Source organism: Gobius niger (assembly GCF_951799975.1).
Source record: "Gobius niger genome assembly, chromosome: 17".
Lineage (NCBI taxonomy): Eukaryota > Metazoa > Chordata > Actinopteri > Gobiiformes > Gobiidae > Gobius > Gobius niger.
This window is the reverse complement of record NC_136868.1, coordinates 27,465,458-27,493,389: the sequence shown is the minus strand read 5'-3', so window position 1 is coordinate 27,493,389 and position 27,932 is coordinate 27,465,458. Positions and strand designations below refer to the sequence as shown.

General features: G+C 42.1%; 3 protein-coding genes across 3 annotated transcripts; 2 read left to right on the top strand and 1 right to left on the bottom strand.

Annotated features, from left to right (window-relative positions):
• Window positions 1-405: 405 nt before the first annotated feature.
• stxbp3 (syntaxin binding protein 3) lies at window positions 406-8,701 on the top strand. The gene is made up of 19 exons (XM_079575429.1): window positions 406-504; window positions 1,105-1,154; window positions 1,236-1,317; window positions 1,390-1,466; window positions 1,540-1,612; window positions 1,693-1,793; window positions 3,202-3,347; window positions 3,544-3,637; window positions 3,986-4,110; window positions 4,463-4,561; window positions 4,641-4,701; window positions 4,784-4,849; window positions 6,031-6,111; window positions 6,190-6,325; window positions 6,412-6,518; window positions 6,604-6,702; window positions 7,775-7,860; window positions 8,256-8,401; window positions 8,590-8,701. The coding sequence occupies exons 1-19, from the start codon at window positions 459-461 to the stop codon at window positions 8,697-8,699; spliced, it is 1,785 nt and encodes a 594-aa protein (XP_079431555.1). The 5' UTR covers window positions 406-458; the 3' UTR covers window positions 8,700-8,701.
• A 2,090-nt stretch (window positions 8,702-10,791) lies between these two features.
• LOC306977160 (E3 ubiquitin-protein ligase TRIM21-like) lies at window positions 10,792-12,452 on the top strand (the record flags this gene model as incomplete). Its single annotated transcript, XM_079575349.1, has 1 exon — window positions 10,792-12,452. One exon carries the CDS (start codon window positions 10,792-10,794, stop codon window positions 12,421-12,423), a length of 1,632 nt encoding a protein of 543 aa, XP_079431475.1. The 3' UTR covers window positions 12,424-12,452.
• Window positions 12,453-15,294: 2,842 nt separating this feature from the next.
• LOC306976717 (nuclear receptor subfamily 2 group F member 6-like) lies at window positions 15,295-27,327 on the bottom strand. The gene is made up of 5 exons (XM_079574766.1): window positions 25,538-27,327; window positions 23,008-23,102; window positions 18,966-19,297; window positions 17,057-17,303; window positions 15,295-15,743 (listed from the first exon to the last, which is right to left on the bottom strand). Exons 1-5 carry the CDS (start codon window positions 25,804-25,806, stop codon window positions 15,469-15,471), a joined length of 1,218 nt encoding a protein of 405 aa, XP_079430892.1. The 5' UTR covers window positions 25,807-27,327; the 3' UTR covers window positions 15,295-15,468.
• Window positions 27,328-27,932: the final 605 nt, after the last annotated feature.

Below are 27,932 nucleotides of genomic sequence, written 5' to 3'. Positions count from 1 at the left end.
AGTGTACATTACCAAATGGTCAGTATATCCTTAAAATATACCCATTTACAATACAACTATTAAATCATTCATTTCCCAACAGTCCACATTAGGCTCCCTCAAAACCCACGGAGGGACAGCAGAAGAAACAGGGACGGCAACTTTGCTCCACAACAGATTTTTAGAGCTTGGTACTAGACAACATCCAAGTTCTGGAGATCCTTAATGAGACCAAATCCATGTGTTTTATTTCAATAATTAAAGTATCAATAATTAAATAAGTTGTTATGTGCTTTATCCGGAAAATAATGATACAAACTGTTAATTCCTCTAGATGTGTCAAATGTTTACCTTTATTGACGACCTCGCAGCAAGGCTTTAGAAAACTACAAAAGGTCTGTCGCTGACTTCTGACGTCACAAACGTCAGTGGTCAGCCACGCCGAACCGGAAGAGGCGCAGAAGAAAAAGAAAAACAAAATGGCATCGAGTTTGGATCACGGGCTGAAGAAAACAGTTTGGAAAAGTAAGTTTAACCTACCAGCGTTTGTTTATTTCAATGATCAACCCATGCGTCCGCTGCTGCACGTTTTACGTAACTTTGATGCACAATTCCGCAGTGTTGTGAGCTAAAGCATGGGTGTGTGTCAAGTGTCATTCTTAAAGTTTCCCCACCGTTTTGTAAATACAGCTTTTAATGGCAATATAGTCGATGTCAACAGTGTCTGTGTGAATGAGGAGCTGTGTATTTCCATATTGATGCCTCTTGTATCTTATATGTAGTTTAGAAAGTAACCATTAACGTGCGACAACAATGAGGTCAATGTTTCCTTTAGCCGCACCTACTAGCAAAACAAATGGTGGCTACTACTATTTTTATTTTTGCTTTTTTAACACTTTTTACATTTTATATTTACATTTGCCTGAATGTGTATTTACGGTCATTTATTCTTATTTTCTGAGAGATACATTGTCACCAGGTTTCGTTTTGTATTTCTGTTGTTAGCATATGGTTTTGCATGATAATTGTTATACTCCTGTCATTAGGCCTTTTCTCAATGCATCAAAACGCTGTGGCATAAAGAGAATGCTATGTATTTACGAACTTTGTGCTCATACTTCTCAGGAATTCAAGAAACAATAATAGCAGACTGCAGAAAGTCTGAAATATGGAAGGTAGTTTGCAAAACATTCTTTATATGCATACATGTAACATATTAATTATCGTTAACTACTAACCAAATACCTTGTTCTCAGATCTTGATCCTGGACCCGTTCACAACCAAACTTCTGTCGTCATGCTGCAAAATGTCAGACTTAATGGCAGAGAAAATCACCAGTATGTTGTAAACATGTTGAAAAATAATCACTTTTAGTTTTGTGCCGTTTGACATTCAGCTATTTGTTTTAGTTGTGGAGGACTTGTATAAAAGCCGCGAGCCTGTTTTGGAAATGAAGGCCATCTATTTCATGACTCCAACATCCAAGGTTAGTTTCTCCGGTCCATTCTTTTCTGAATTTGGTCACCGTTTTTTAACACATTTCTGTTGCTTGTTAACAGTGCGTGGAGGCCTTTATCCAAGACTTCAAGTCCAAACCCAAATATAAATCAGCTTATGTTTATTTTACAGATTGTAAGTGAACTCGATATGAAAGCTGAAAAGGACATCTAAAAGTTTGACGTGGCTCTAAAATAAGCTTGTCCTTTTCATAGACTGCCCTGATGACTTGTTCAACAACATGAAGCTCTCCTGTGGAAAGTACATCAGAGTTTGTAAAGAAATCAACATTTCTTTCCTGCCCCAAGAAGCTCAAGTGAGTGCTTCCCCTTTATCTTTCTGACACGGGTTGTTTCCCCTTTTTATTAAGTCTTTGTAATATGGCTCTTTGCTTTTACTTTTGAAACCATTGACTTGATGAGGGTGTGAATACTTTTTTAGTGGGATGCACACTACAATTGTTATTAGCTGACAGCGACATGAAGCAGACCTACAGTTCAACTTTCCAGAATATTCAACACTTGTATAGAAATGTTTCACAGCTTATTGTTGGTTGTAAACAGTTCTATCTTTCATCATCGTCTTGCTAATAGGGTTGCAAAATTCTGTGAATTTTCAACGTGGGAAATTTTCCATGGGAATTTTCCGGGAATGAACACAACTGAAGGTTGCTTCTTTACAGACCAATATAAAATGACGCATACAAATTTGATTTGATGGTAATACACTGAAACATCTATCACAGCAGAGACAAAACGTGTCAAAGAATCATTTTTGCGATTTCTGACACCGGGGTCTGAAGAGGACAGAGTTTTAGGTGTGGGGCCAATACAAAGAAGAGCTTTTGGAAATGGAATAATTCCATGTTTGTTCACCAAGTGTGAACAGTATTACAATATTCTATTGTTTTAAAAGTCTATAACTTAGGTCTGTTTTGTTTAAAGGGACTATACAGAGTTTAAAATGTTAAAATTAAGTATTTTCGTCCCCCTACATGTTCCAACAATGTCCTAATGTGTAGAATGAGGCCAGACCTGTTCACCACAACTGCCTCTAAAATCCTGCTCTGTCACTCAAAAAGGTGTTAATTCGGTCTGAAGTGCCCTCATGCATGAACTTTATATAGAAGCTGCAGTTACACATTTGACCTGAGGTGACAGTAGTGAGTATAAAATGGCTAACTTGCATCTAGCCCCTTTAATGCAGCTCTGTGTCAGATACAGGCGTTGGTCATGATCTGACTTAGGGAAGGTGAATTTAACAAATCACAGTGTGATCAAACAAAATCCTCATATAAAACTTTGACGTATGTCCCACCACTTACTAGAAAGAGGATTAATCAGGATGTAGGTTTAGGAAAGCTGTGTTAAGTTTTGATGATATAGTTGTTCCACTTCTTGTACGGGTTGGGGGGTGACATCACTCAAATTCAAACCCATAAACATTTATGAATAGTTAATAGTTCACCAGTTGTTTATTCAACAAAAATATCATGTTTTGACAGTTTTTCCAAGCCATTGAAGGTTCCCGGAAAATTTCCAGAAATTTGCGACCCTACTTACTATTAGACCCAGCATTGAATTCTTTAGCCTCACCACGGGAACTTTCATCAGAGACAGCCAAAACAGTGCAATGTACACGAGGCTTTAGACAGTATTATCTTGATTTGCAAAGAAAAGAAACTTACTAAATAAAACCATTATTTTCTTTTCCTGTCTGTTTAGGTTTACACATTTGACAACCCTGGGGCTTTCCAAAGCATCTACAGCTCCCACAGTCAGGACAGAAGGAAGACACTGGAGACGCTGGCAGACCAACTCGTTACTCTGTGCGCCACGTTGGACGAGTACCCAGGGGTCAGATACAAGAAGTAAGTCTCACAATGCTGACGCTCTCACTTTACAGACGCTCCAGCCCCTGAGCGACAGCTCATCTTGTTTCCCAAAACACATTAAACCTGAGACATCCTCTGTCTTAAAGGCTAGAAACGAAATATTTTATTGTCACGATTGTTTCTTGGCATGAATTTCTGAATATTGTTGAATGTTCCTTCTGCTTTAAACTAGGGACGGCAACATGGAGCATGCACTGACCCTTGCGAAGCTGGTGGATGACAAACTGTCCGTACATTACGAGCTGGACAACGGTGGGAAGAGAAAGGTGAAGTGTCTTAAGTCACTGCTGACATCACAAACAGACGGTATCTTCCCCTCAGGAGACCAGGCATATCTTATGTAAAAGGGCAATAAAGAGCCACGCTGGGCTTCCTGGAAACTACATAACATTACATTGTTTATGAAACGCACCATATAAATAGTGGATTGGATTGTCATGAAAGGACTGTACAATTGTAAGAGATGACGTCGTTGTATGGATGGCGTGTATTGGGATTGCATCAGATTAGGACAAAATGGGGCTTTTCCCATTTCCAACATTTGTTTGATTTGAAATATTTCCGTACGGCGGATGCAGCAAAAATAATTTTCCAAGCTTCATGTGTCTCTACAGGGAAAGACTCAGGCCCAGCTGTTGATTGTGGACCGAGGGTTTGATCCGGTCAGTCCCATTCTACATGAACTGACCTACCAGGCCATGGCCTACGACCTCATCGAGATCAACGAAGACACATACAAGTAAAGGAAGAAATATGTATTATTACCAGCTTGTGTGAGCATTTCTGCCTTTCTGCAACTTGCTTTAACTTTTCTTACTTCTAAACTTGTGCATTATTTTAGTGAGTACTGATGGATAATACTAATGTGTTCACAGCATTTTGAGGGCAGTTCATTTTCACTTACAGAACATAAAGTTTGTTCCAGTGTTTTGTGCAAATGGTATTCAGAGATAGTAACTATACATCAGGCTACAACACATGCATTTTGACAGTTTTCTTCATCTCGGTATAATAAAACTATTGGCTCTTTATAATGTTATGACGTAAAGCATAGACTATTGTAGCTGATTCACTTCATGTTATTCTGGTAGGTATAAAGCCAATAATGGAGCTGAGAAACAGGCTCTTCTGAACGAGGACGACATGCTGTGGGTCAAACTACGGCACAGACACATTGCAGAGGTCACTGAGTAAGTTCACAGCACCCACACTTAAAAACATTTGTTTAAAGAGCCATGTTTTTCATGACTATTGTGCTTTGTTCAAAAGGGAAATTCCTAAGTTGGTAAAAGAAATATCTGCCAGCAAGAACAAGCAGCCAGATGCAAAGGTATAGACAATTACATTGACTTAGTGAAATTGTTCAAGTGGTAGGAAAGTGCATTATATATTTTTATTCTTTTATTCTCCAGATTACAATCAGTAATTTGTCCCAAATGATGAAGAAGATGCCTGCATTTCGAAAACAGATGTCCGAGGTAACTTTTTCTACATTTATTAGTATTTTTTGCTTCATTATTACCATGGAGCGATAGTGCTAATTTTGGGTTTGCTTTAAGTCTTTGGACATAAGATTTAATTTTAAAGGGATGAGATGCAAGTTGGTCATTCAATACCCGCTACTGCCACCTCAGGTCTTACACGTAACTGCAGGCTCTATATTAAGTTTGTGCGTGACGGAGCTTCGGACCCGAAGTAACACCGTTGTGAGGGACAGTGCAGGATTTTAGAGGCAGTTGTGGGGAACAGGTCTGAGCTCATTCTACACATTAGGCCATGGCTGGAACATGTAGGGGAGAGAAATACTTAGTGTTAACATTTTTAAACTCCATATAGTCCCTTTTAAGTAAGGATTTAATTGTTGTAATATAATAGTTTCCTAGTTTTAATTAACATAATATCATAAACCTGTCAAAATAATTTTCTTAAGCAAAAAATGTCTTACATTGTATTGAAATTGTATTGCACTGAGACCTTTTAGCAAATATACTATTGCTGGGTTGCAGGTTCTAGAATATGATGATGTCATCGGACCCAACGGGGGGCAGGAGCCAGTTTTTCCTATTAACAGCATTACACTATCACAAGTCGTAGCTAAAAAGAAAATATGTGAATTAAAAAATCATCATTAATATCAGTCACTGGGTCCATGATCTCTCTGTACAAGGCCAAAAATGTCCTCAAAAACAAAATGATTTTTCCTCTATATAATATTATAGACCTTTAGAACGCTGTGATGTCACCTGCAACCCAGCAATGGACCTGACTTTCTCCCTGGGTTTTGGAGTTCACTTTTCAGCTTATAGCTTCAGGAGCCTAGAACGTGTTCTTTTCACTCTTAATATTTTGTTATTATTAATTCACATAAAAATCTAAGATTTAGCCGTAGGTTTAGTCTTCATTAACTTAGTTGTTGTTTTATCTCAAAAAACAGCAATAACTGTGGCACTCTGGTAGTTCACTTTACTTTACCAATATTCTTATTTCTTCTTATGTAGATTTCCTGGTTTATGTGTGATTTTTAACACAATCCGCCACTTCTATTTACTTGTGTGGATATATTCACTACAAAATCACTGGTGCTACAAAGCTACTGTTTATTTGTAACTGGGCAGCTGTTTTGAAACTTCGTGTGCTGATGTGCGCTTGCTCGCTGTAGAAAACGGTGCATCTCCAGTTGGCTGAGGACTGCATGAAGCACTACTCCAACAACGTGGAGAGACTGTGCAAAGCCGAACAGGTGTGTCCCTGCGGGTGCTCTCAGACATGTGTGACTCCCTAATGTGTTCCCTAATGCCGGTCTGTTTCTTTGGGACAGGACCTGGCTGTGGGCTCGGACGTGGACGGGGTCAAAGTGAAGGACCCGATGCGCACGTTGCTTCCTGTGCTGCTCCATCCATACAGCATTCCCGACAAAATCCGAGCTGTGCTGTTGTACATCTTCAGCCTTAATGGTAACGCTGGTTAAACTTCCTCGCAGATGATTTCTTTCAGGCCGTGCACCGCTGACCTGATTGTATATTATTTGTTGCGGCCCCAGGGACAACGGAGGAAAACCTAAGCAAACTCATCCAACACGTGAAGATCGAAGACCAAAGGGAATACATTCTGAACTGGAAGCAGCTGGGCGTTCCCATCATTACTGTCGTACGTGAACGCGTGAACTAAAGTGACTCTAAGGTGGTGATTTTTATCTTAAACTAAATCCAGATTGATGCTGTGGTCTGTGCAGCCGAGTTTCTTCCCCCGCAAATCGTCAAGGAGAGATCGATCTCAGGAGCAGACGTACAACCTGTCGAGGTGGACCCCGGTCATTAAAGACGTTATGGAGGTTAGTTTGGACATTGGACGCTTATTATCCTGTAATGACTACTCTACTCTACTAGTAACATTCATTAAAGTGTTTCAAGTAGAAGTTTATTGTGAAAAATATTGAAATTTAAGACGGGGCACGGCAGGTGAAAGCGTTGATTTATTTTAGTTTTTTCACACAGTGGCCAGTGTTGAGATTTTTGGCTTGTTTTCTCCTTTAACATCTTTGTTTCATTGTCGGGAGTAAACAACAAGCCTAACTCCCTTTGTGATGCTTCTTTTATGACGTTAACAGGAAATGACTTTCACGTGCGCATTCATTCACCAGATATGCTCATTTCCTTTCTGGGACTCAGCTGTAGCATTAGCTAAAGACTGGAGATAAATAAATACAGCACGTTACAGATGTTTGAACCTTTAGGGCCCGTTTTTTTCCATCTCTTTATTTTTTTATTTGAACTGCAAAAAACCTTTAAATTGCTTATTCAAAAAACTTAACAATATATTCAAAATCCCCTCTGAAAACCTGGAACTATTTGACACTCTCTGATATTGACTTTGAGACGTCCCTCAAAGTAGGTCACAAACAAGGATTATTGCCATTGTTGTTAAATTTTCTACATTGTCCAGCCCCTGACTCTCTCAATAGAAACCTTGAAAGTCCAGTGTAACATTATCCCCAAGAACTCAAAAGGACTTGACTTGAGACATGTGTGGAAAAGGGAAGTGAGCGTGTGTGTTACCAAAAAGGAAGTCTGCGCATGTGGGTCACTTGGAAAGCAGCATGAAGGGGTGAGGGGGGAAAAAAAACACTCCTCCTTGTGAAGGAGGGCATCATGTAAGTCTCACCGATACAGTGGCCTACCCCCTGGGACGTCCCGGGTTGGGATCACATGTCCTTATCGCGCAGAACACTCATCTTTTATGCCACTCCAGTGGGCTGTGGAATAAAAGATGTGCCCTCTCGAGATTTGCGGAACACCGGATCCTACTACAACTCTCACAATTAGGATCATAATACGTCTGGATGAAAATAAAAGTGATTCATGCATAATTTGGTAAAAAAAAAAAAGGATGATTTGTTGTTTCAGGACGCCGTGGAGAACAAGCTGGACACCCGGGAGTGGCCTCATCAGTCCGAGTGTCCTGCAGCGTGGAACGGCTCTGGAGCAGTCAGGTGGGTCAAGCGTTTAAAAGACAATTCAACTATTTTTAACTTTTTGTTGCTTTAAAGCATCTGGAAGCCAATCCATATCAATCTAAAAGCTGAGTTCATGGAGAAGAATTTGGAACCCACCCCATAATAAATGCTTTTAGTAGGTGCAAAAATTCTCAAACGTGGCTCGCTACAACATGCATATTCATGAATGTATGTTGTCAAAGTTGTTAAAAGTGTATCAAGTTAAGGGGGATAAAAAGAAGAAAGTCGAGTCCTGTAACCACTAACCGCAGAAGCATCGTGACCCCGCCCTCTGGTGGTCACCTTAGCTCACTGCACAACTCTCAGAAAAGGGCCTTAGTCATTGTATAACCCGTGTTTTCCTGCGTTATCTGTGTGCCTTTCCTGAACAGCGCCCGTCAGAAGCACAAACCCAGCTCTCAGGACGAGCGGAGGGGCGCACGGCTCATCATCTTCATCATCGGAGGCGTCACACACTCGGAGATGCGCTGCGCTTACGAGGTCACTCAGGCAGTCAAGTCCTGCGAAGTCATCATTGGTCAGTTTGAATCCTGTACAGAATTTTTTTTTTTTTCACTTTGCTGTAAAGAGGCAGTGTGCACATAAAGTCTGGATTGTTAGTTTATTTGTTATGTTTTGTCCATTTTTGGTGTATATGCAGTATTTTCTTTGTTTCAATAAAGCATTTGATTTTAAAGAATTAACAGCATTGTTTATTTTCTCTAGGTTCATCGCACATTCTGACCCCAGCCTCAATCCTCGATGACATCAAAGCTCTGAGCAAAGGCCCCATGGAGACTTTTACACTTACAATCGACGAGAGAAGCAATGCCTGAAACGAAAAAAACAACAAAAAAACAAGTGGACCTGAACACATTGTCCTGTTACTGTTTTGTCTCTGCACTCACTGCACTGTCGGGAAACCAAGACATAAGGGAAGCCACTGACAACTCCTATATTGTAATAAATGTAGTTATCCTGCCTGCAGTCCTTTTAATGAGGGAAAGTTATGTCAATCTGGCGTGTACAGTATAATTTGCCTCATGAACGAAGGGTTATTTCCGCATTTCTAACTCGCAGTAAACCATTGTTATTTCCTTGACCTGCCGGGAGATATTACATGTTATTGTCCACCCTGCCTTACTGAATTTGCCTGTAAGACCTAATAACTTGTGAAAACGTATGAGATTCAATACAATTGTCTGGCTAATGTATATAATACTAATGGCACTGAATAATTGCTTTAGCCAGAGTTTTGGGGCGTTACTGGTAGACCGCATTATGCAATTTTGAAAAGTTTTTAAACAGAGGATTTAATGTTATATTAATATGGAATTGCTGACTAATAAAGGATGAAGTGATTCACAAGGTATCCTAAATTATTTGTTTTTGCATGAAATATAATAGTACTGTATTTTTTTCATAGAGCGAAGTGTAACTGCGATCTGTTTTCTTTCCCAGAAGAATGATGGAAAGTTGTCAAGTTTTTAAATGCAACTTTTTCCGCATATTTTAACTAGTGCTCACAGAGTTGTGAGCGCTAACTACCACTACCACTAAAACATGTAGAAAATGGTTAGTGTGTGGTTATTGGGGGTCGGAGGGGCCCCATGCAAAGACTGGTAGCCTCGCTTCCAGTCTACCCCAGGGCAGCTGTGGCTACAACTGAGTATGGACTGAATGAATAATGACTACAGTGTAGTGTAGGGGTAGGCAATTTTGCGTCGTGGAGGGCCAAATTTCAACATTGCCAAAGCACCGAGGGCCGAAACTCACCATTGTTGACTTAAGTAAAGAACTTTTTTTTCCCCCTGCAAATGTTGATGTTTTACATCAGTGTTACTCACGTGGTACGGCTTCAGTACCACTTGAGTTCTGCAACCCACTTCCTGGTCCGGACCTACCAGTTGAGAATCACTGTGTTCTGCCAGGAAACTTTAGAAATACTGACACTATTTCTCTCATTTTTAGACTAGGTATTTGAACTCTCATATGCATAATAATATTTCTCAAAAATCATCTTCGGGGCCAGAGGTTCTGAACTGGAGGGCCAAATTTGACCCCTTCGAGAAGTGCAAGCCATTATTATTATTATTATGATTATGATTTGATTATGATTATGATTATTATTACTAGCATTAGCATCACTATTCTAAAGGCGAAAAACGACATAGAATAAAACTAAAAGACTAAAAAACAAGCAGCTGACTCTGCGCATGCGCATATTTAAACCCCGAGCGGAACCAATCAAATGCAAGTAGAGGCGGGTCCTGTGAACATTTTGAAAAGGAAGAACTGCAGCGAGCCGAGCACTCTCTGACAAACAACACATTTCGGCGAGCTCTAAATCTGTCACTGGTGAGTAACGTTCGTAATAATTGCGCTGCTTCTCCTTATTTGTTTTGGATTTACCGTCTTTTAAATGTTTCTTGAGCTTTTACTGTTGTCCTGCGCTGGTCGAGGCACTTAAACGTTCTACGTGTAGGATAAGGTTTCTTTGCTGCTGACATTTATGATTGTTTTCTAGAATCTTTGTAACTGCTACTAACACTAAATTACAGCCATTTGTATTCTATGTGACCTTTTCTAATTCAACAAACAAAAAACTATATATATGGCACACGAGACCATTGAATTTTTTATTCTTCGAAATTTTTTAACATGCAAATCACACACATTGGGCACAGCACATTCGAATCAACCCACAATATGTTTTATCTATTAAAGATCAATTGTCCACAAATAATTAAGTTTAATAAGAAAAATAATAAGAAAAAATCTTTCTGTCTCTCGAACCTCTGGGATTTTGCAAAAATGTTATCACTTGTGTCACCTTGCAATAACCACATTAACCATATTATTTGTGACGTTTTGTGCAGCCCTATTTTTTGATAAATGTCTCATTTTCATTTTTAGCTCTTTCTGGACATGGCGTCTTTGAGCCCCTTGAATGAGGACCAGCTCCTGTGCCCCATCTGCCTGGAGATCTTCAAGGACCCCATCTCCACTTCATGCGGGCATAACTTTTGCAAAGACTGTATCGCCAAACACTGGGACGACAACGAACTCTCATGCCCCATGTGTAAAAGAGAATTCCCCTCCCGACCCCTGCTGCACGTCAACACCTTTATTTCAGAAATCTGCTGTCAATTCAAAATCCTGCCTGTTCTCAAAGAAAACTCGCATAATCAGATAAAAGTGGGAAACAAAGATGTGGGTGTCCCTTGTGATATTTGCACCGGGGCTAAACTAAACGCTGTGAAGTCCTGCCCTGTTTGTCTCTTCTCCTACTGCCAGAGCCATTTGGAGCCTCATCTGACGGTCCCGCGCCTGCAGAAGCACCAGCTCACGGATCCCATAGAGAACCTCGAGGAGAGGATGTGCCCCGAACATGACAAACCGCTGGAGCTGTTCTGTCGCACTGAGCAGGTTTGCGTCTGCATGGTCTGCACCGTTCTGGAACACAAGAGCCACGACCTAGTGCCCTTGAAGGACGAGTTCGAAAAGCAGCAAGTCGTCTTCGAGCGAACCACTCTGGAAAATCGCCGCATGATGGAGGAGAGGCAGGGGAAGATTCGGGAGATCGGGCAAACCGTTGAGCGGAGCCGGAGTTGCGCGCAAAGGGAGATGAACAACGGCGTGGTGTTCTTCTCTGCTCTGCTGGAGGCCGTTCAGAAGGGGTTGACGGAGTTCCAAGATGGCATGCAAAAAAAGCAGAGGTTGATGGGGAAGAAGGCCGACTCGCTCGTTTCACAGGTGGAGACTGAGCTTTGCACGCTGCAGCATAGAGACGCCAAGATGGAGCGGCTGTCTTGTTCAGACGACTATCTCCATTTTATCCAAAGCTTCAAGTCACTGGAAGTTGCCCCAAAGATGACGGATTGGGCTCCGGTAAGCTTTGACTGTCCTTCATTTGAGGGAGCTGTGGAGATGGCTGTGGGTAAGATGGAGCTCGCCTTTGCTGAGCAGAAGAAGCTGCTAACGCCACAAGGGGAACTTAAGAGGCTACAACAACATGCTACAGACATAACCCTGGACGCCGACACAGCCAGTCCGTGGTTGGGCCTCAGCTGCGACGGCAAGCAAGTTTGGGATCAGGGTGTCATGAAAGCTCTCCCATACAACCCCAAGAGATTCTCAGATTTCCTCTGCGTTCTAGGGAAACGGGGGTTCTCTACCGGCAAGTTCTACTACGAGGTTCAAGTGACGGGGAACGCCAACTGGGATATCGGCGTCGTCCAAGAATCGATAAATAAGAAGGACAAAAATTTCTTAAGTTGTGAAAATGGATCTTGGGCTATTATGTTCAGGGGAAGGGGTAAGTACACAGCCAGTAGTAGCCCGAGGTTGGATCTTTGCCTGACGTCCGCCCCTCAGAGGGTGGCTGTGTTTGTGGATTATGAGCAGGGACTTGTTTCCTTTTACGACGCGGAGACTGCAGCTCACCTCCACTCCTTCAGCGGCTGCACCTTCACCGGGAAGGTCTATCCGTTCTTCAGTCCTGGGAACAGTGTGAACGGAATTCCCTCCACCCCACTGATCATTGAGCCTGTTCGCTAGTTTCTACAAGTTTGAGGCTTAGCGGAGACAATGAGCATGTTATCATCTTTTTTCTTTATATGCGTTGAATTTTGTGGTCAGAACAAAATGCATCCGATAAGAGTTCAGTTTTTAATTGTGTACAGTTTGCTAAAGCTATGTGGAAATTGTTTGCATTGTATCAAAGAATTTGTAGACGACAGTCTATACAAACATGTGCATTTTGTCTTTGATTTCTGGGTTGTATTGTGGAGTTTGGAGTCTGTTGTCTTAAAAAAAAAAAAAAATCTTACCCTTTTATAATTGTAAAACTGACCAGAATTCAATTTTTATTTTATTCAAATGTATTTTCACTGCTTTTATTAATAGCTTGTGACTTGAAATCCATACTGCATATTTTTTGTCAATAATTTTACTAATGTTTAAGAAAAACAATGAATTTGACCAAAACTGTATTCTTGTATTGCCTTCTTAATTGGTCTGTACCATTCTGAACAGAATTGCACCTCATGAGTATAGTTGATGGGGGGGGGGGTCTTTTGGAAGTCATGGCCATATTGGCTACGGGAAAGAAATGATCGCATTGACCTCACCACAACAAGGTGGTCTTGCGCTGTGTCACAAGCCGTTACATGGGACACTAGTTAACAGAATATGGGCATTGGGCAACCTTTGGTACCTATTGTGAGCCGTCTGTCTGGTCGTTTGTCAAAGATGAGAATATAATAAAATAAAAGCTTGTGTTGTATTCTATTTGTTGGGTGAAATGTTACACAGTGTGCCTTTAAGAATCACAGGAAAGAGCATTGGACAAAACGGGTAAACTATTAAAATTTCAATTTCAGCCAAAAGTGCAGCTGAACATGTAGACCATAGACCATCATTTTGGTGTTTTTGATTCACTTCTACAGTAAAAAATGTCTCAATCTAATTTCATCTTTATTGCTTTTTAATTTAACATTTTAGTATAATTTAAAGCCTTGATTTTTGCCAAATTAATTGAATGACTTTTAATGCCCCGCAGAAACCCTGGCTGGAAAGAGTCAAGGGTCAGACAAAATTGCATGGGGGGCCCGATCCGGCCCACGGGCCACAGTTTGCCCATCTCTGACATAGGAGCATCTCGTGTCGTCTTCTTGATTGTCCAGTTTTCAGTCTTTTTTGATTGGTTAATTTGGTTATCTGCAACTTGTTCCTTTAGCCTGAAGTACAGCTCAGACTTTAGTCTTATAAATATAAAAGTCAAAATTAATGTAAAAGGCTTTTGAAAAAAAAAAGTATTTTGTCCCAACATTCAAGAATCAGATTTATATTGTGCCAAGCCTTTACCTGGCCCTCAACATCATTTCTGCTTACCAATCCTTATTTTATTAGACTGATTAATCCGGATGTACATGCCCCTCATTCGCTATAAGTCAACTAGACACTTTGTAAACATAAAGAAAGTCATATTATTGACTGTTTTGCATTCACATTTGCATACTTTTATTTTATTAAATTCAAAAATATCCAGAAATACAAACAACGTTGCATTTTTTTTCTTCTTTTGTTTTTTTTTCTTTTTAAAGTTTGGCTTTTTCATAGTGGAAACACAATTCTTTCAAACATAAAGCAACAGGCAAATCACTCAAGTTTTAAATCCAACAAACACCACGATTCTTTGGGAACATTCCCTCCTGTTCGGCAAGGGGTCGTAGCCAGTGTTGCATTTCTGGTTTCAAAAGCAAAAAGCTCAAATTTTGGCATCTAAACATCAAGCAAAATAATTGAATTTCACATAGTACCATCAAACTTCGTAACCTTAGACTTGAGAAACAAACAAAGGTCACATTCACAAATCGTCATTAAAAGGCATCCGCACAAATTACAAAAATGTCAAATGCTTTTTCAATATAAAACTGGGAATCGTTGAAAATAGCGACAAGTGTAGCTTTGGATTGAACTTTTGGGACTGCGCCTTCAAAACCGCGGGTCAATTCAAAAGCATAAAGACATTTTTGAAAATACTTTGATCCCTTATACTTATCTTACGCACATGAATATTCTCTGTACAATCATCGTGTATAAAATATGAGGTAATAGAGTCAGACAGGATGGGACTGTCCCAAAAGCAGCAGTACATTCAACTCGCAAAGTGTCATTTTTTCAACGCGTACCACTGGGGGTGCTGCAACCTTTTTGATCCGAAGAGGCAAGCTTTATCTATCCGTAAAGATCCGCCACCTATCTTAATTACTTTCACTGTGAATGTACGGACTGAACCAACACTTAAACCATTACTAAACCGACTATACTGATGTGCTGTTGTGCAATATGAAACTTTACAGTCTCCAGGAATACATTTGGTAACAAAGTCTGTTGTTTGGAGCACAGCATGAGAGGCGCTGCTGTGGCTCCGATGACAAACACGCAGTCAGCTTGGGTCCACACAGAGAGATGGGTTGTTGTTGTTTTTTGGACGAGGAGGTAGAAACGGCACGCGGCCTTTCATAGAGTCTGCATTTGCAAAGCGTTTGGAGTCCACACTGAACAGAGAGAGATCAGACAGAGGACGAGCAAGTGCTGCGTTTGTACAAAATGATAGTCACGTTTCTTGTAGAGATATTTAAAGTGGTGCTGTTTGTGCTTTGGATATTGACGTCTTAGAATTTTTTTCTCATTGTGCAGCACTATCACGAATGTTCACGAACTTTTGGAAGAAATTTGACTTCAAAGAGTTGTTCTTTTTGTCCTAAACCAGTCAGATTATCTCACTACTAAACATAAATTTGACGTGTACACTCAGTTACTCAGTAGTAGTGTATTCATCGAATACTTGTATACCTGAGTAATTTTATGACTACTTAAAAGAAACGTTTGTCTTCCTTGAGTAAATCTTTTGGCTCCTCTACCCTCCCACTGGTAATAGTTAGTTATCGCAGTCACATGGTGGGAATGGGTTCAAGTAGTAGTGAAGAAAAAGTGCTTTTGCAACGTCTGTTTTGAATTCCTAAAGTAAAGTCCTTTGTCATTAACACTTTGGTGCTCGTCCTGTGTCTGATCTCCACCTGGACCCCGCCCCGGGGCTCACTGTCCCGCGGAGTAGGGCCAGCTGATGGAGCTGCCTGAGAGCTGCATGTCCCGGATGAGAGTCTCGATGGGCGTCTTCCCCACCAGGCGCATGAAGAAGAGCTGCGAGATGAGGCTTGCGGGCACGGCGCGCAGGGCGGGCAGGCGCAGCAGCAGGCGGCCGAAGCGCTGGGGCTGGTTGGGGTACTGCAGCCTCTCGTACTCAGTCAGAGCCACCTGGGCCTTCTCCTGTAGGGACTCCACGTGAGCCGGGTCAGTCAGCCCGCAGGCGTCTGAAGGGGGCAAGAGAGGGGTGTGTCAACAATCAACACTAGGTACGGTTTGTCCCGTTAAAACAGAGGTTCCAATTTTAAACTGTTGCCGTGCCGACCATGTTAAGCCAATGGGACATTAGTCAAACTGCTTTGGAACTTTACCTCTATCTATGTCACTTCCTGTCAGTAGTTTAAAAATTCAAATAAAAACAACTTTTCTGCACAACATTTGCTGTTTCACTGAAATAAAATGATAATTATGCAACTGATGTTATCTATCCAAGTCATATTTTCAAAAGCATTAAAACCTGTCATATGCACTTTAAGTTTCCATGTGTTTTTGAATTAGGCCGTTAGCAAAAAAAGTGTCTCAGTCAGAAAATATAATGTAGCCCCTGTTTTCGTGTATCACTCAAGTCTGTTCACACTTTGAGTGCTCCCTTCCTCAGGGAATGTGGTCAAATCAGCCTCTAATGCACAGGTAGTAGGCTAAGAGAAAGTCTTGTATTATAAATATGTTTAAAATACTCTGAAACTCACAGCTTTTACAACACAAATATGACTTAACCTCTTAACCCCAAACTGAACAGGGCACATTTTCTCCAGTATGGCTTCACCCAAATCTAAACGCTGCTCGAAAAGAAATCATCAAAATAGCGACAAAAACAAGGATGAACAACAAAAAGCAACAAAGAAGCTGCAAAAGAGCGACAAAAAGGCGTCCCCAAAGCAACAATAATGCAACAAAAATGTGACTAAAGAGCGACAAAAACACAGCAAAAAAAACGACAAAAACACTTCAAAAATGTGACATAAACGCGGCGACAGCGCGACAAAAAACGTTATGATCACTTTTTCTAGGTCTTAGCTTTCAAATGAGGCGTTACGCTGTTGCTCTCCAGTCGAGAAGCTTTTAGATTTGGGTAAAGCCGAACTGGAGAAAAATGGGCTCGGTTGGGGCGGGGATTAAGAGGTTAAACAGCTTTCCTTTCATAATAATATTAAAATAGTAGTATTCAGATGTATATTTTTCTAATCTAAGAGAAGTCAAAGTTCTCCCTGTTATGTGCTCGCATACCACCAGGGGGCTCTGTACCTCTGAGGGGCTTGAGGATCTCACAAATGTATCTTTACTTTATTCTGTCAAAGTACTTTATTTAACCCAATTAAACAATAGAGGCACAATCATTACAATCATTTTACTTCACTTCCATACCTTTTAAGATATTGACTGAGCATTGTGACACCTACCCCGTCTGAAACGATTTGAACTTTGCGCCTTGTTTTCCCCGCACACCCGGCTGCAGTTTACAGTAAGCACTAGCGCTGACCTGGAGAGAAGAGCGCGATGGCCTTGAGGCAGCTGTACTCCGCCGTGTCCACCTGCAGTCGGTTCAGCTTGTCCACCTGGTCCTGGAACACCCTGACCTGGTCCATGAAGGAGACCACGCGCTCGGCCGACATGGGGGACGAGTGGAAGCCCGCCGCCGCCAGCAGGGGGGCCATGTGCAGGGGCAACGCGGACTGAGCGGCGTTTAGGATGAACAACTCGCTCCAGCTCAGCCTCAACAGCGCCACCTACGGGGGGGGGGGGAGAAGACGATACATCAGGTCACCGGGGGCTCTAGATGTTACAGCTCGAAATGATGAACAAGTCACAATAGGATGTTCTGTGTGAAAGATGCGCCAGCGATGTGAATCTTGGCCACCAGGGGGAGTCAAGGGCCAATGCAGAGAAGATAATTCAACTGTTATTAGGTCGACTGCATCAAGAAGCACCGTGGCATAGCGGTGGCGAAGGACTTTCTAAGGACCGCATAGGTTCAATTCCCATGTTGAGATCCCCTTGAAGAGGATAGTAACTCCGCTGTATTGAAGATTTGAAACTTCAGTGGTATTTTCAAGGTTTATGAAATACATTTTACAAAATACTTCTTTTTTTCTTTTTTTTTACAGTGGGAAGGGCAAACATATTTTCAAATATTTTCATTGTGATCGATTATGGACCTAGCTATTTTAATCTCACATCACCAGCCTTTAGTCAAAATCACCATGGAGATAATAAAATAAACACTTGTATTTTATTCTATTTATTGGGTGATTTTAAAGTAGACGTATCATGCATAGTAAATTGTTCCCTTGTCAAAGAACTGGAAAATATTTCATTTCATTCATGCTGTTTTGAGTAAGTGAAGGTAAAGGCAAAGCTTTAATTGTCTCTACTCTGGTTGTTTCTTCTTCTGAAGCGCTCCAGTCTCTCAAAACACGAAACTTTGTATTTTTAAAGGAATAGGCCACCGTTTTTACATACTGAGATATGTTCTAACCTTAGCTTTGACGAGTTCTTTAGGACCTGTCTGATCTTCCCCCGTGCCTTCAGTCACGTAAACACAGCGCAGACGGCGTTAGCATTTAGCCTCTCCCTCTCTCCTCTATAGCTCCAAAACAGGTCAAGATAGAAGCTGCCAAGCTCTTCCACGTTCTCCCTATTTAAATATGGTTACGTGAAGTGTTCCACTACAAAGTATAATTACACAAAATTAAACAATGTGGATTTTCTAAGCGGATAAAAGGGAAACTATATTGTAAGGCGTAATAATACCAGGAGTAGTTCAAAATCCGCGCAGTAATCTTCACTTTACTGTGCGGATGCCAAACTACTCCTGGTATTATTACGCCTTACAATATAGTTCCCCCTTTTATCCGCTTAGAAAATCCACATTGTTTAATTTTGTGTAATTATACTTTGTAGTGGAACACTTCTATCTTGACCTGTTTTGGAGCTATAGAGGAGAGCAGGAGAGGCTAAATGCTAACGCCGTGTGCGCTGTGTTTACGTGACTGAAGGCACGGGGGAAGATCAGACAGGTCCTAAAGAACTCGTCAAAGCTAAGGTAAGAACATATCTCAGTATGGAAAAATGGTGGCCTATTCCTTTAAAGACCATAATCCAACACTGGACCCATTGTGGGTGGTTCTGCGCTCAAAGTGTGTTCGTCAAGGTGCCATTGATTTTGCCTGCATTTTGATATAGACAGGTAAAATATACATTCTGAGGTACCCAAAATAATATGTTCAAGCCTCAAGCCCTTAAGCATGTCTAACCTTAAGAGCTTGACTCCAGTACAGATGACTATGTGAAAACCTTGCACAAACCTATAGTGTGTTCTCGAAAAGGCGACTGCTTCATAGATAGTGTTTTAAATCCATGTTACATAATGAGAACGTTTTCCCGCTCACCTGCTCTGACACTGGGAGCTCCGGGAAGTACGGTATATTCCTGGCCCACTCGATGGTGCTGAACAGTAGCCGAGCTGCCAGTTCACAGATGCTATCTATACCCATGACCGAGGCGCCCCCGGAGCCCTGCATCTGCGCCTGCCCGTAGGGGGTGCTAAAGCGTCCGCTGGGGTACGGCTCAGCGCGGAGGAGCTGTGAGATGAGCTCTGACACTGGCTGACCGTTGAAGTAGTCCGGCCCCACGTGTCCCACTCCATGGCCCCCCACACCTCCACCCAGCGAGCCCGGGCTGATGACGCTGTGGGACGGAGGGACGCGGCCCCGCTGCACAGCTGTGGACACATGAGGGGACAGGATGAGTCAGGATAAACGAGAAAGTTATTGTGTATATTCCTTTTGTAGCTCTACCAATAAGCCACATGCAAAAAAATATCTAAACTTTTTATTTTTATTAATACAGATAATAGTTAATAGTCAAGTCCACAGAAAGCTCTGGACAACAGTTTAATTCCAGCAGTTGATTGGTGGTGCTCCGGTACAGATTGGTAGCCGGGTTTCCACCAGTCAGCCCCAGGGCAGCTGTGGATACCTTAGTATCTTACCAACTCCGAGTGTGCAGGATGTTTTCATGAACAAAACAATAAACACTTTGAGTGTCTGGAAAGGCCTGATATAAGAGTAAGGTTTATTTGTTTGAATTCTGAAGAGCATAAAGCAGTAGCAAAGCAGTCGAATGTCGCCAATGTGTTTGAAGAAGCGTCCTAAAAGTTGAGCTGGAGGTCAACTTTAGTGCCTGCTGTGAGTTAAGGTTACAGGTCAGCCCTGCATTTCCAAGCAGCGTGTCAAAGAAGCGCAGTAAAGAAAACCAGACCTTACGTGTCCCCAGAGCGTTTGAAACCCACAATGTTCAGATAATAATGAGAACATTTCAAATAAGTGGTCACAGCTTTGACAATACATGACCATGATGTGCTGTGTTTTACTTTTCCCATTACTTTTCAGTTCTGTTTGTTTCTGTTTCTGTAACAAACGATTAAAATAGACTCTTTCAAAGTTTTAAACTCCATTGGTCACGTTATCAAACTAAAAGACCTGTGCTTTTAAAGGCCCTACACCCAATTGTACTTTTATTAAAAATCTATTATCTATTATTATCTGTTATAACTATTATCCGGATCCTTCATGAGGATGAGTTTATCAGCATGTTTCACAGCTTCAGGGAGCCGAGCGACCCTGAAACATCTGTTTGCAAAATAAAGGGACTAGATGGGATGAAATAATAGGTACAACCCCTTTAAACTAGAGCTGCACAATTTTGCTAAACTGGAAACAGAGTTGCCTTGGTCGACGGGAGCACACTCAGCAGTTCATGAATAACCATAGCCCGATATAACTCCTGGCAAACTGTCACCTCTGTGCGCATTATGTACGGGAGGACGTATCCTCTGACAGCCTCTGAAACGCAAGCCCCGAACCCTGCTACAATTACACAACGCAGGAAACTGACGCACTTACCGAGGGGGGGGCGGGCGGTCTGGACAAACAAGTTTAATATCCTTATTTCTACTGCAAGCAACCATTAATGAAATGTTAATTACAACTTTTTTTTTCTCAATGTGGGATAGTCTTTTTAAAATGTCACTGGACAAATTTGTTTCATCTGTAACTAAGAGCACAACAACAGTATGGGCTTGGACCAGGGGCGGACTGGGACTGAAAAACAGCCCTGGACTCTGACCAGCCTGGCCCAAATTAGCGTAATTGTGACACTTCCACAAATACATATTTTAACCTCTTACCACCCGCCTAAACCAAATGCATTCTGTCCTCTTTTGGCTGTGTAACACCTCATTTGAAAGCTAAGACCCACAAAACTGACCTTTTTCCTTGCGCTGTTGCTGTGTTGTGTCACCTTTTGTATGTTTTTTTTTTCTTTTTCATTTTTGTGACATTTTTGTTGAGTTTTTGTGACATTTTTGTTGAATTTTTGTAATTTTTTTGTTGAGTTTTTGTCACTTTTTGGTTGAATTTTTGTTGAATTTTTGTTGAGTTTTTGTTGAATTTTTGTCACTTTTTGGTTGAATTTTTGTGACATTTTTGTTGAGTTTTTGTTACATTTTTGTTGAATTTTTGTCTTTTTTTGTTGAATTTTTGTCACATTTTTGTTGAATTTTTGTCACATTTTTGTTGATTTTTTGTCACATCTTTGTTGATTTTTTGTCACATTTTTGTTGAAGTTTTGTCACTTTTTGGTTGAGTTTTTGTTACATTTTTGTTGAATTTTTAATAATTTTTTCGATCATTTTTTGGTTTTTGCCCGTGTTTTTCTCATGTCTTCATCCCCTTTTTCTCGCTATTTTGATGCTTTTCTTTTTAGCTTTTAGATTTGGGTAAAGCTCGGTTGAGGCAGACCGGTGGCCCTCGAGCCAGTGGCCCTTCTGTGCTCTTCCCGAATGGACACATGGCCAGTCCGCCCCTGGCTTGGACAAGGATTGAACCAGCAAATCTTCGGTTGGAAGGAAAGCGCTCAACTTTCTCTGCCACTGTCATCCCCCTACAGGATCAACAGCTGCTTGCATGTTGATCGTTGAGGAAGTATTTACAACTTGACAGCTTTGACTTTGAAGTACTTGTACTTCTTATTGCACAGTACTTTTAACTTGTACTTGTGTTCTAGAGAGGCGATTTAGAAGTTGGCAAATAAGGGCCAAAGCCTGTGCCTCTTCTGTCAGAGCACGCCTTGACCCCTAGTTAAATTGCCTTTGGGGACAGTTTTTTTTCCCCTCCAGTGCTGACCTCTCCCCTCAGGTTACAACTGAGCTCAACCTGTTTGGGTGGAGAGACCATAGACTGTAAAAAAAAAAAAGACCAAATATTTGACAGGCTACATAGGCTACATAGATGCAAGCAACTTTACATGGGTCATTGGTTAATGCACAGTTCAGAACCTTTTCACAGCCTCTTATGAGAGTTTACTTTGTTTGCAATTTTGCTGGCTTATAAATTGGAAACGTAGGCAATATTTGAAACTTGCTGAAAGTCTTCAGATCCGTGGCTCTCAGACAGTGTGGTACCACTGGTGGGAGGTCAAATGGAGGAATGAACAGTATGGGTGGGACTTAGAAGGTCCAATGAGTTTATATGGTTGTACTTGGACAGACAAATATTTTAGGACGTAGTGCTTGCTTGGTGTGAAAGGTTTGCGATCGACAGTGTTAGATCAATCTATGATCAATGCACAATCATGTACACTCTTTCATCTTATTATTATTTATTTGCCAGGAACATCGTTTAAAATACATACCTTTGCTTGTTGCTTTCCTTTTAGCCCTGACCATTGATCCACCAATCAAGCAACTACAAAATAACGTTTATTTTAATTTCCACTTTGGGAAATCCATAAGAAAATCATGTAAGGCGGAGGGTGCTGATGCTGCTGACAGATATTGGTCAAAACATCTGTCAGTCATTATTCTGCACCGCCCCCTCTCGTAAACCTCTAACGTGATTGGTGCCAAACTTCAGGACAACCTCGTGCAAGGTAAAGCGTCGAACAAAACCATCATGAAATACGGTTGAAATATTGACATATGTCACAGATAGCGGTATATTTTGGTATTTTAAATGTTCAAACAAAGTTAAAAAGTGGTTCTGATCTAACTCATTGACACGTGTTTTTTGGAGGTTACGGTTTAGCTATGGGATTAGCCCAGTTGAGCCTGTTCGCCACTAGAGGGCGACATAACTCAAATCCAGCTGGTCAGGAATGTTGGTAATGGGATTATTGGTATTGTCAGAAAGACTAAATAGTTTTAAGGTTGAATGTTTTGGTGCGCACAAATAAATTGCAATTTGGTTGAATGAAAAGGTATAAAATAAATAACTGTGGTTGGTAAAAAAAATAATAATAATAATGCATTGTTTTCAAGCTACATGTCCACCAACATCCCGTGATTGTATTTAATCTTGAATGAAAATGAATGAAATAAATAAATAAATGTGCCTTTAAGCAGTGCTTTGGTTTATTCAGTTTGACGCTCACCTTCTTTGCGCATCCCCACTCTGAAACACTTCTTCAGGCGGCAGTATTGGCACTGGTTTCGGTGATGCTGATCTATTTGGCATTCTCTGTTGGACCTGCACAAAAAAAACATACAAAGGTACATTAAGTGATTTTTAATGTGTGCTGTAGTTTGCAAAATAGAGAATGAACTTGTGATCAGTTCACCGGCTCTTTCTCTTTTGGTGTGAAATTTCGCCCTAACATACTGTGTGTACAGAAAGACTTCATTTTATTAGACTTCATCAGAGTAACATCGGAAAAAAGAGAGATTTCCGAACACTTCCTGCACCCATTGTTGGGGATCATATTGTCAAGTCCATGTGTCGATGATTTATTGCCCGTTTCTGTTTTTCCCTGTGTAGATTTGACCCCGGCGTCGGAGCTGGCGAGGCTGTGACCTTTTGTAAATCATCCACCACGCACGCCCTTTTTACTGCCGCTGTTTCGAAACCTTCACCTTTTAGCCCCCGAGGTGACAAACAGCCGTAAGACGACTTCTATTCTCACTGTTCCCTCTTCCAACTTTGGTAGGGGAAGAAAACAAACAAACAGCTAATAGTCTTAGCCGTACGCAGCAGGAGCGGGTATGAAATGACTCGCTACATTGTGCTCCGCGGTTAAGAATAATAGCAATGTTGACCTTCTGAAGCAATCACATGACTGACCTTCATGCCTTTCTTTCTTTCTTTCTTTTTTTTTTTTATTTCCCAGAGCTGTTTGCGAGATATACCAAGGTCGTAACATTTCATTTTGCGCAGGGAGGAAGGGCCTAATCTGCCGTGCCCTGAATGAATGTAAATAGTGGTGTGAAATAGTATGCAGGAGGAAAGAGGGGGGAAGAAATCTATAAATGCCATAAGGTGAACGCAACTTTCGCCACTGACTGCAAAACCAAATGGGAATGACCTGTAGAAAATATCTGACATCATTTCTGTGGGTTTTGAGGCTAGTGTTTACGTTATATTGGAACCTAACGGCATAAGGCAACATGCAATGTTTTCATACCTTGTGGCTCAAGTCAATTTTTAACCCAACATCAATAAACACGGTTTGTCCTCTGACGTCTATAAATATGTCAGTAAACATGTTCCCTATCAGTGTTTGATGGATTCAGACTATTAGTTTGTAAATAGCGATCTCCAGAATGTGCAAAACCGCCTCATGTACAAGAAGCCAAAAGAAAACCTCTGCAACATCTCTTCTAGTCTTAACTGGATTGGTCCCAACTCTGGTACCTTCCAATCCACGTCAGAGATTACGTGTATTACAGACATTTCCCCCCTCTTTGATGGTGTTATATTAAAACAATACTTGGGAGCACGGACTTCAAGCTAGCAACTTTCTGGTGACCCACATTCGTCCTCTCTGAGGCTCCACCGTCGGGCAATCAATTCAAAGCTGCCGTGACGTTTTTGTGAGCTTCAAAAGGTTAAGTGCACTCCAGGGCAAAAGTTTGAGTCATGCCACGTTATTTGTCAAATCCAGCCACAAGGGGTCACAAGCGAGAGTGCGCCGTGCTGCAGTCACGACGTGAAACGAAAGGAGGGGCATCCGGCTTTACTGGAAAATGGGATGCCAAAAAATGAGTTAGCCGTGTTCAAGGTGCATTGGAAGAGTAGAGCTGAGAGTGTGAAAAGATGATGACGATTCAAATTAGTGTGAGATAATCGTGCTGTGGGTATGTAGCTGATAACTGTAGCCTCGAAACGACAAATGCCTCATCATTTTCTCAGAATCGCTGTCTCTTCCCTCGACTTATTTATTTTACCATGTGATTTGACTGGCAAAAGTTATTGTGTCAGTGACATCATTCATTAGGAGAACTTAAGAAGGATTAAACTGTCAAGTACACCTCTGAGAGACCTACACACAGCAGCAGTTGGAAGTGGAAGTTTGAAGTAGGTTTTTTTTCCCTGGTTTTCAACAATGCCATTAGGGCCGCACAGTTACTTGCTCACAAATCGCAGCGACTGTAATCTTTCAGTACAGTATCCTCTGCAAACAACAACACATCACGTCTCCAAGGGGTTTATCACGTTTAAAACCTGCTATCCCCGTAGTTCAGACCTCTGCGTGCACCGATGAGGCTGCGTTCACGTGACATCACACAACATTCCAGAGAGATTTTAGATTGAGATGGAGAACAAGACAGAACTTTTAACTGTCAAGCCGCAGATGTTTTGCCCTGGTTTGGGTGTTAATCTGCGTCTTTAATTACAGGGCCTATCCACATGAAACGAGCACTGACATAAAGTTCTTCTCTGTCAACAAAGATGAAGAAGACTTTAAGACACTCCATTAATGTGGCAAATCTGTGGATTCAAACAAATCCTGAGGTTCAACAATCGTGGATTATCTGTTTGTGTCTATGGCAATGATTCTAAAACTACCTCATAGAGTGATTGACCTTCTTGGCTCTTGCCCTCCATTGGAATACAACATCAGAAATCTCAAATGTCCTGAACGCAGCCTTTGGCCGTAACTCGTGTTCTCTGACTTGCGCTCTCACCTGCAGGAGTAGCTGAGGTTCCTCCGCACGCTCCTCTTGAAGAAGCTCTTGCAGCCCTCGCACGTGAACACGCCGTAGTGCTTCCCGCTGGACTTGTCCCCGCACACCACGCAGTCCACCACGCAGGCCTTGTCGTCGTCCGCCACGTCCACGTCGCTGCTGCCCGCCTGGGGGGACCCGCCGTCGTCCTCCCTCCTCAGGTAAGCCTTGTCCCCGAGTCCGTTGGTCTCCCCGTTCGGGTTCCCCCAGCCCCCGCTCACCATGGCCATATTCGCTCGCTCGCGCACCGCCGGACTTTAAAAGCGCCTCATACAATTGCCGCTGAAATCTCTCGGGTTCAGAGCGTGAGCGGCATGTGGTCAGGAGTCCGTGAATGTCCACAGGTGAGTCCTTGAGCGGGCTTCGGAGATGTTGTCTATTTTAACCAACCGAGTGGAAAATAGTTCACGAAGAGTGGAGAAGTGGGGAAGTTTAAAATAAAAAACAGTGAATCTCCTTCCTCTTTTGAAGCTTCAAACTGTCAAAAAACACAACATCCACCTAATGAACGCACAAGGACGAGCGCTTTCCACTGTCGCCTTTCATTTGCAAAGATAAAACAGTTGTCTCGCGGTCCCGCTGCAGTGACCTCTCCCTCTTGCCGTCTGTTTTGCTGTGACCCTGAGGTCCTCTCCGGTGCTGTTGTATAATCCCCCTCGCGCTCCCTAACCTATTCACGCCTGCGTTTTGTGCGCCGTGACCTCTGATCATTGGCTATCGGGCGCGGCGAAAACTTTGAGCATTGTGCAGTTCAGAGTTCAAGCCGCAAACAAAAAAAGAAAAAAAAAAGGCAAGAAAAGGTTGCAGCCTCCTTTTCACAGGAAACAATAAATTAGCCTGCTCTGCCTTTACTCTCTCGCCCCTTTTTTTTTTTTTTCAGAAGATGTTTAGACTTCACCTATTCCCGGCGCATTGACATGAGGCAGTCTCCTAAACAGCCCTTCATGAACTTTTTTCACCACAAGAAAGCGACAGCTCCTGCTTCCCTTTCGGCTGGTTTAGGGAGAAAAAAGCCCTGCCCTTCTCTATGCAACTTTAAACTAGCCCAACCAGTTCCTCACTTTGGTGTTATCTGCTCATCTAGAGCGCTTCTAGTCTGGACTCACTACTGACTTGTTCAGGCTGTTTCCGAAAAGAGGTTTGGGTATCGTGGCGAGCTTTAAAACGGGGGGGAAAAAAAGAAACGCTCCTAAAAATGTGCATTCAGTTCAGATTCGGAACATACGCTTCTAACTTAACATAAAAGCAGTCTTGTTTTGGTTGCCGTGACCTTAAACCACCCAAAAAAAAAAAAGGCGAACGGCGGGAGACAATGTGGTCTATTGATAAGCTGCGTTTTTTCCCCAAAGTTCTTCAAAGTTCTCCGTCCTCCGCGGAATAGAAAGCCGTCTTGTTGTCTCCAAGCAGCTGCCAAAGGCTCAAATGTCACCGGCAACAAAAACAAAGGAATCCAAAACACACGAGTTGTGAAATCTCCGGGGCCAAGGGAGCTCCTCAGTAAACGCTGTCCCAGTCCTGCGTCTTTCTCCTCGTCAGTCCAGCGTCAGAGCCACCAATGACCAGCTTCTCTCTCTCTGTGTCTCTCACTCTCTTTGCATTCCCTTCCAGCGAGTCAGAGTGTCCTTTTTTTTCTCCCTCTCTCCCCTCCGCCTTTGGAATAAATTAACCGAAACAAACACGCTGTAAAAAAAAACCCAACAAGACGAGCGCCTGCCAGGGAGTTTGACCTAGCCTCCTCTCCGGCCGCTCAGTGGCTTTGCTGCCTGTGCCTTTTCCAGCGCTCCCCTTCCTTTAGGGAGAATGAGCGTGTGGCGAAGTGCGAAGGGATTTGACACTGCTATTCAAGCCCTGCCGTTGCCATGGCGCCGGATGCCTTATAAGGACAGCAGTCAAAGAGCAGAGAGCGGGCTGCGGACGAGCACACACACACACACACACACACACACACAGAGGGCACAGAGCACACATTCCTGCCGCATGTTTCCCCCATGACCCCGGGCCAGAGGGGAGTTAACCCCAGCACTGCCATCGCACTCGCACACAGGAGGCACAACTTCATAGATTGGTAAAGGACTTCATTGATCTCACGCTGGACAGATTCACTTGTTTGTGCGTTAGGACTCACTAGAAGTCCTAAATTCAGAATTCAAGAAATCTGTTTGGTTAACTTACAAATGCTGATGCTGTAAAGTCTTTTCAATCGGACTGTCTAAAATGACTTTGGAATGCGACAGAAAGACATCTTCATATAGTTTAGTGTAAAGAAATGTCCTTTTTTTGTTATATTTGCGTTTAACAATGTGTTCCAAATGATTGGATTTCAGAATGAGAACATTGTGCACACTTAATCCGATGT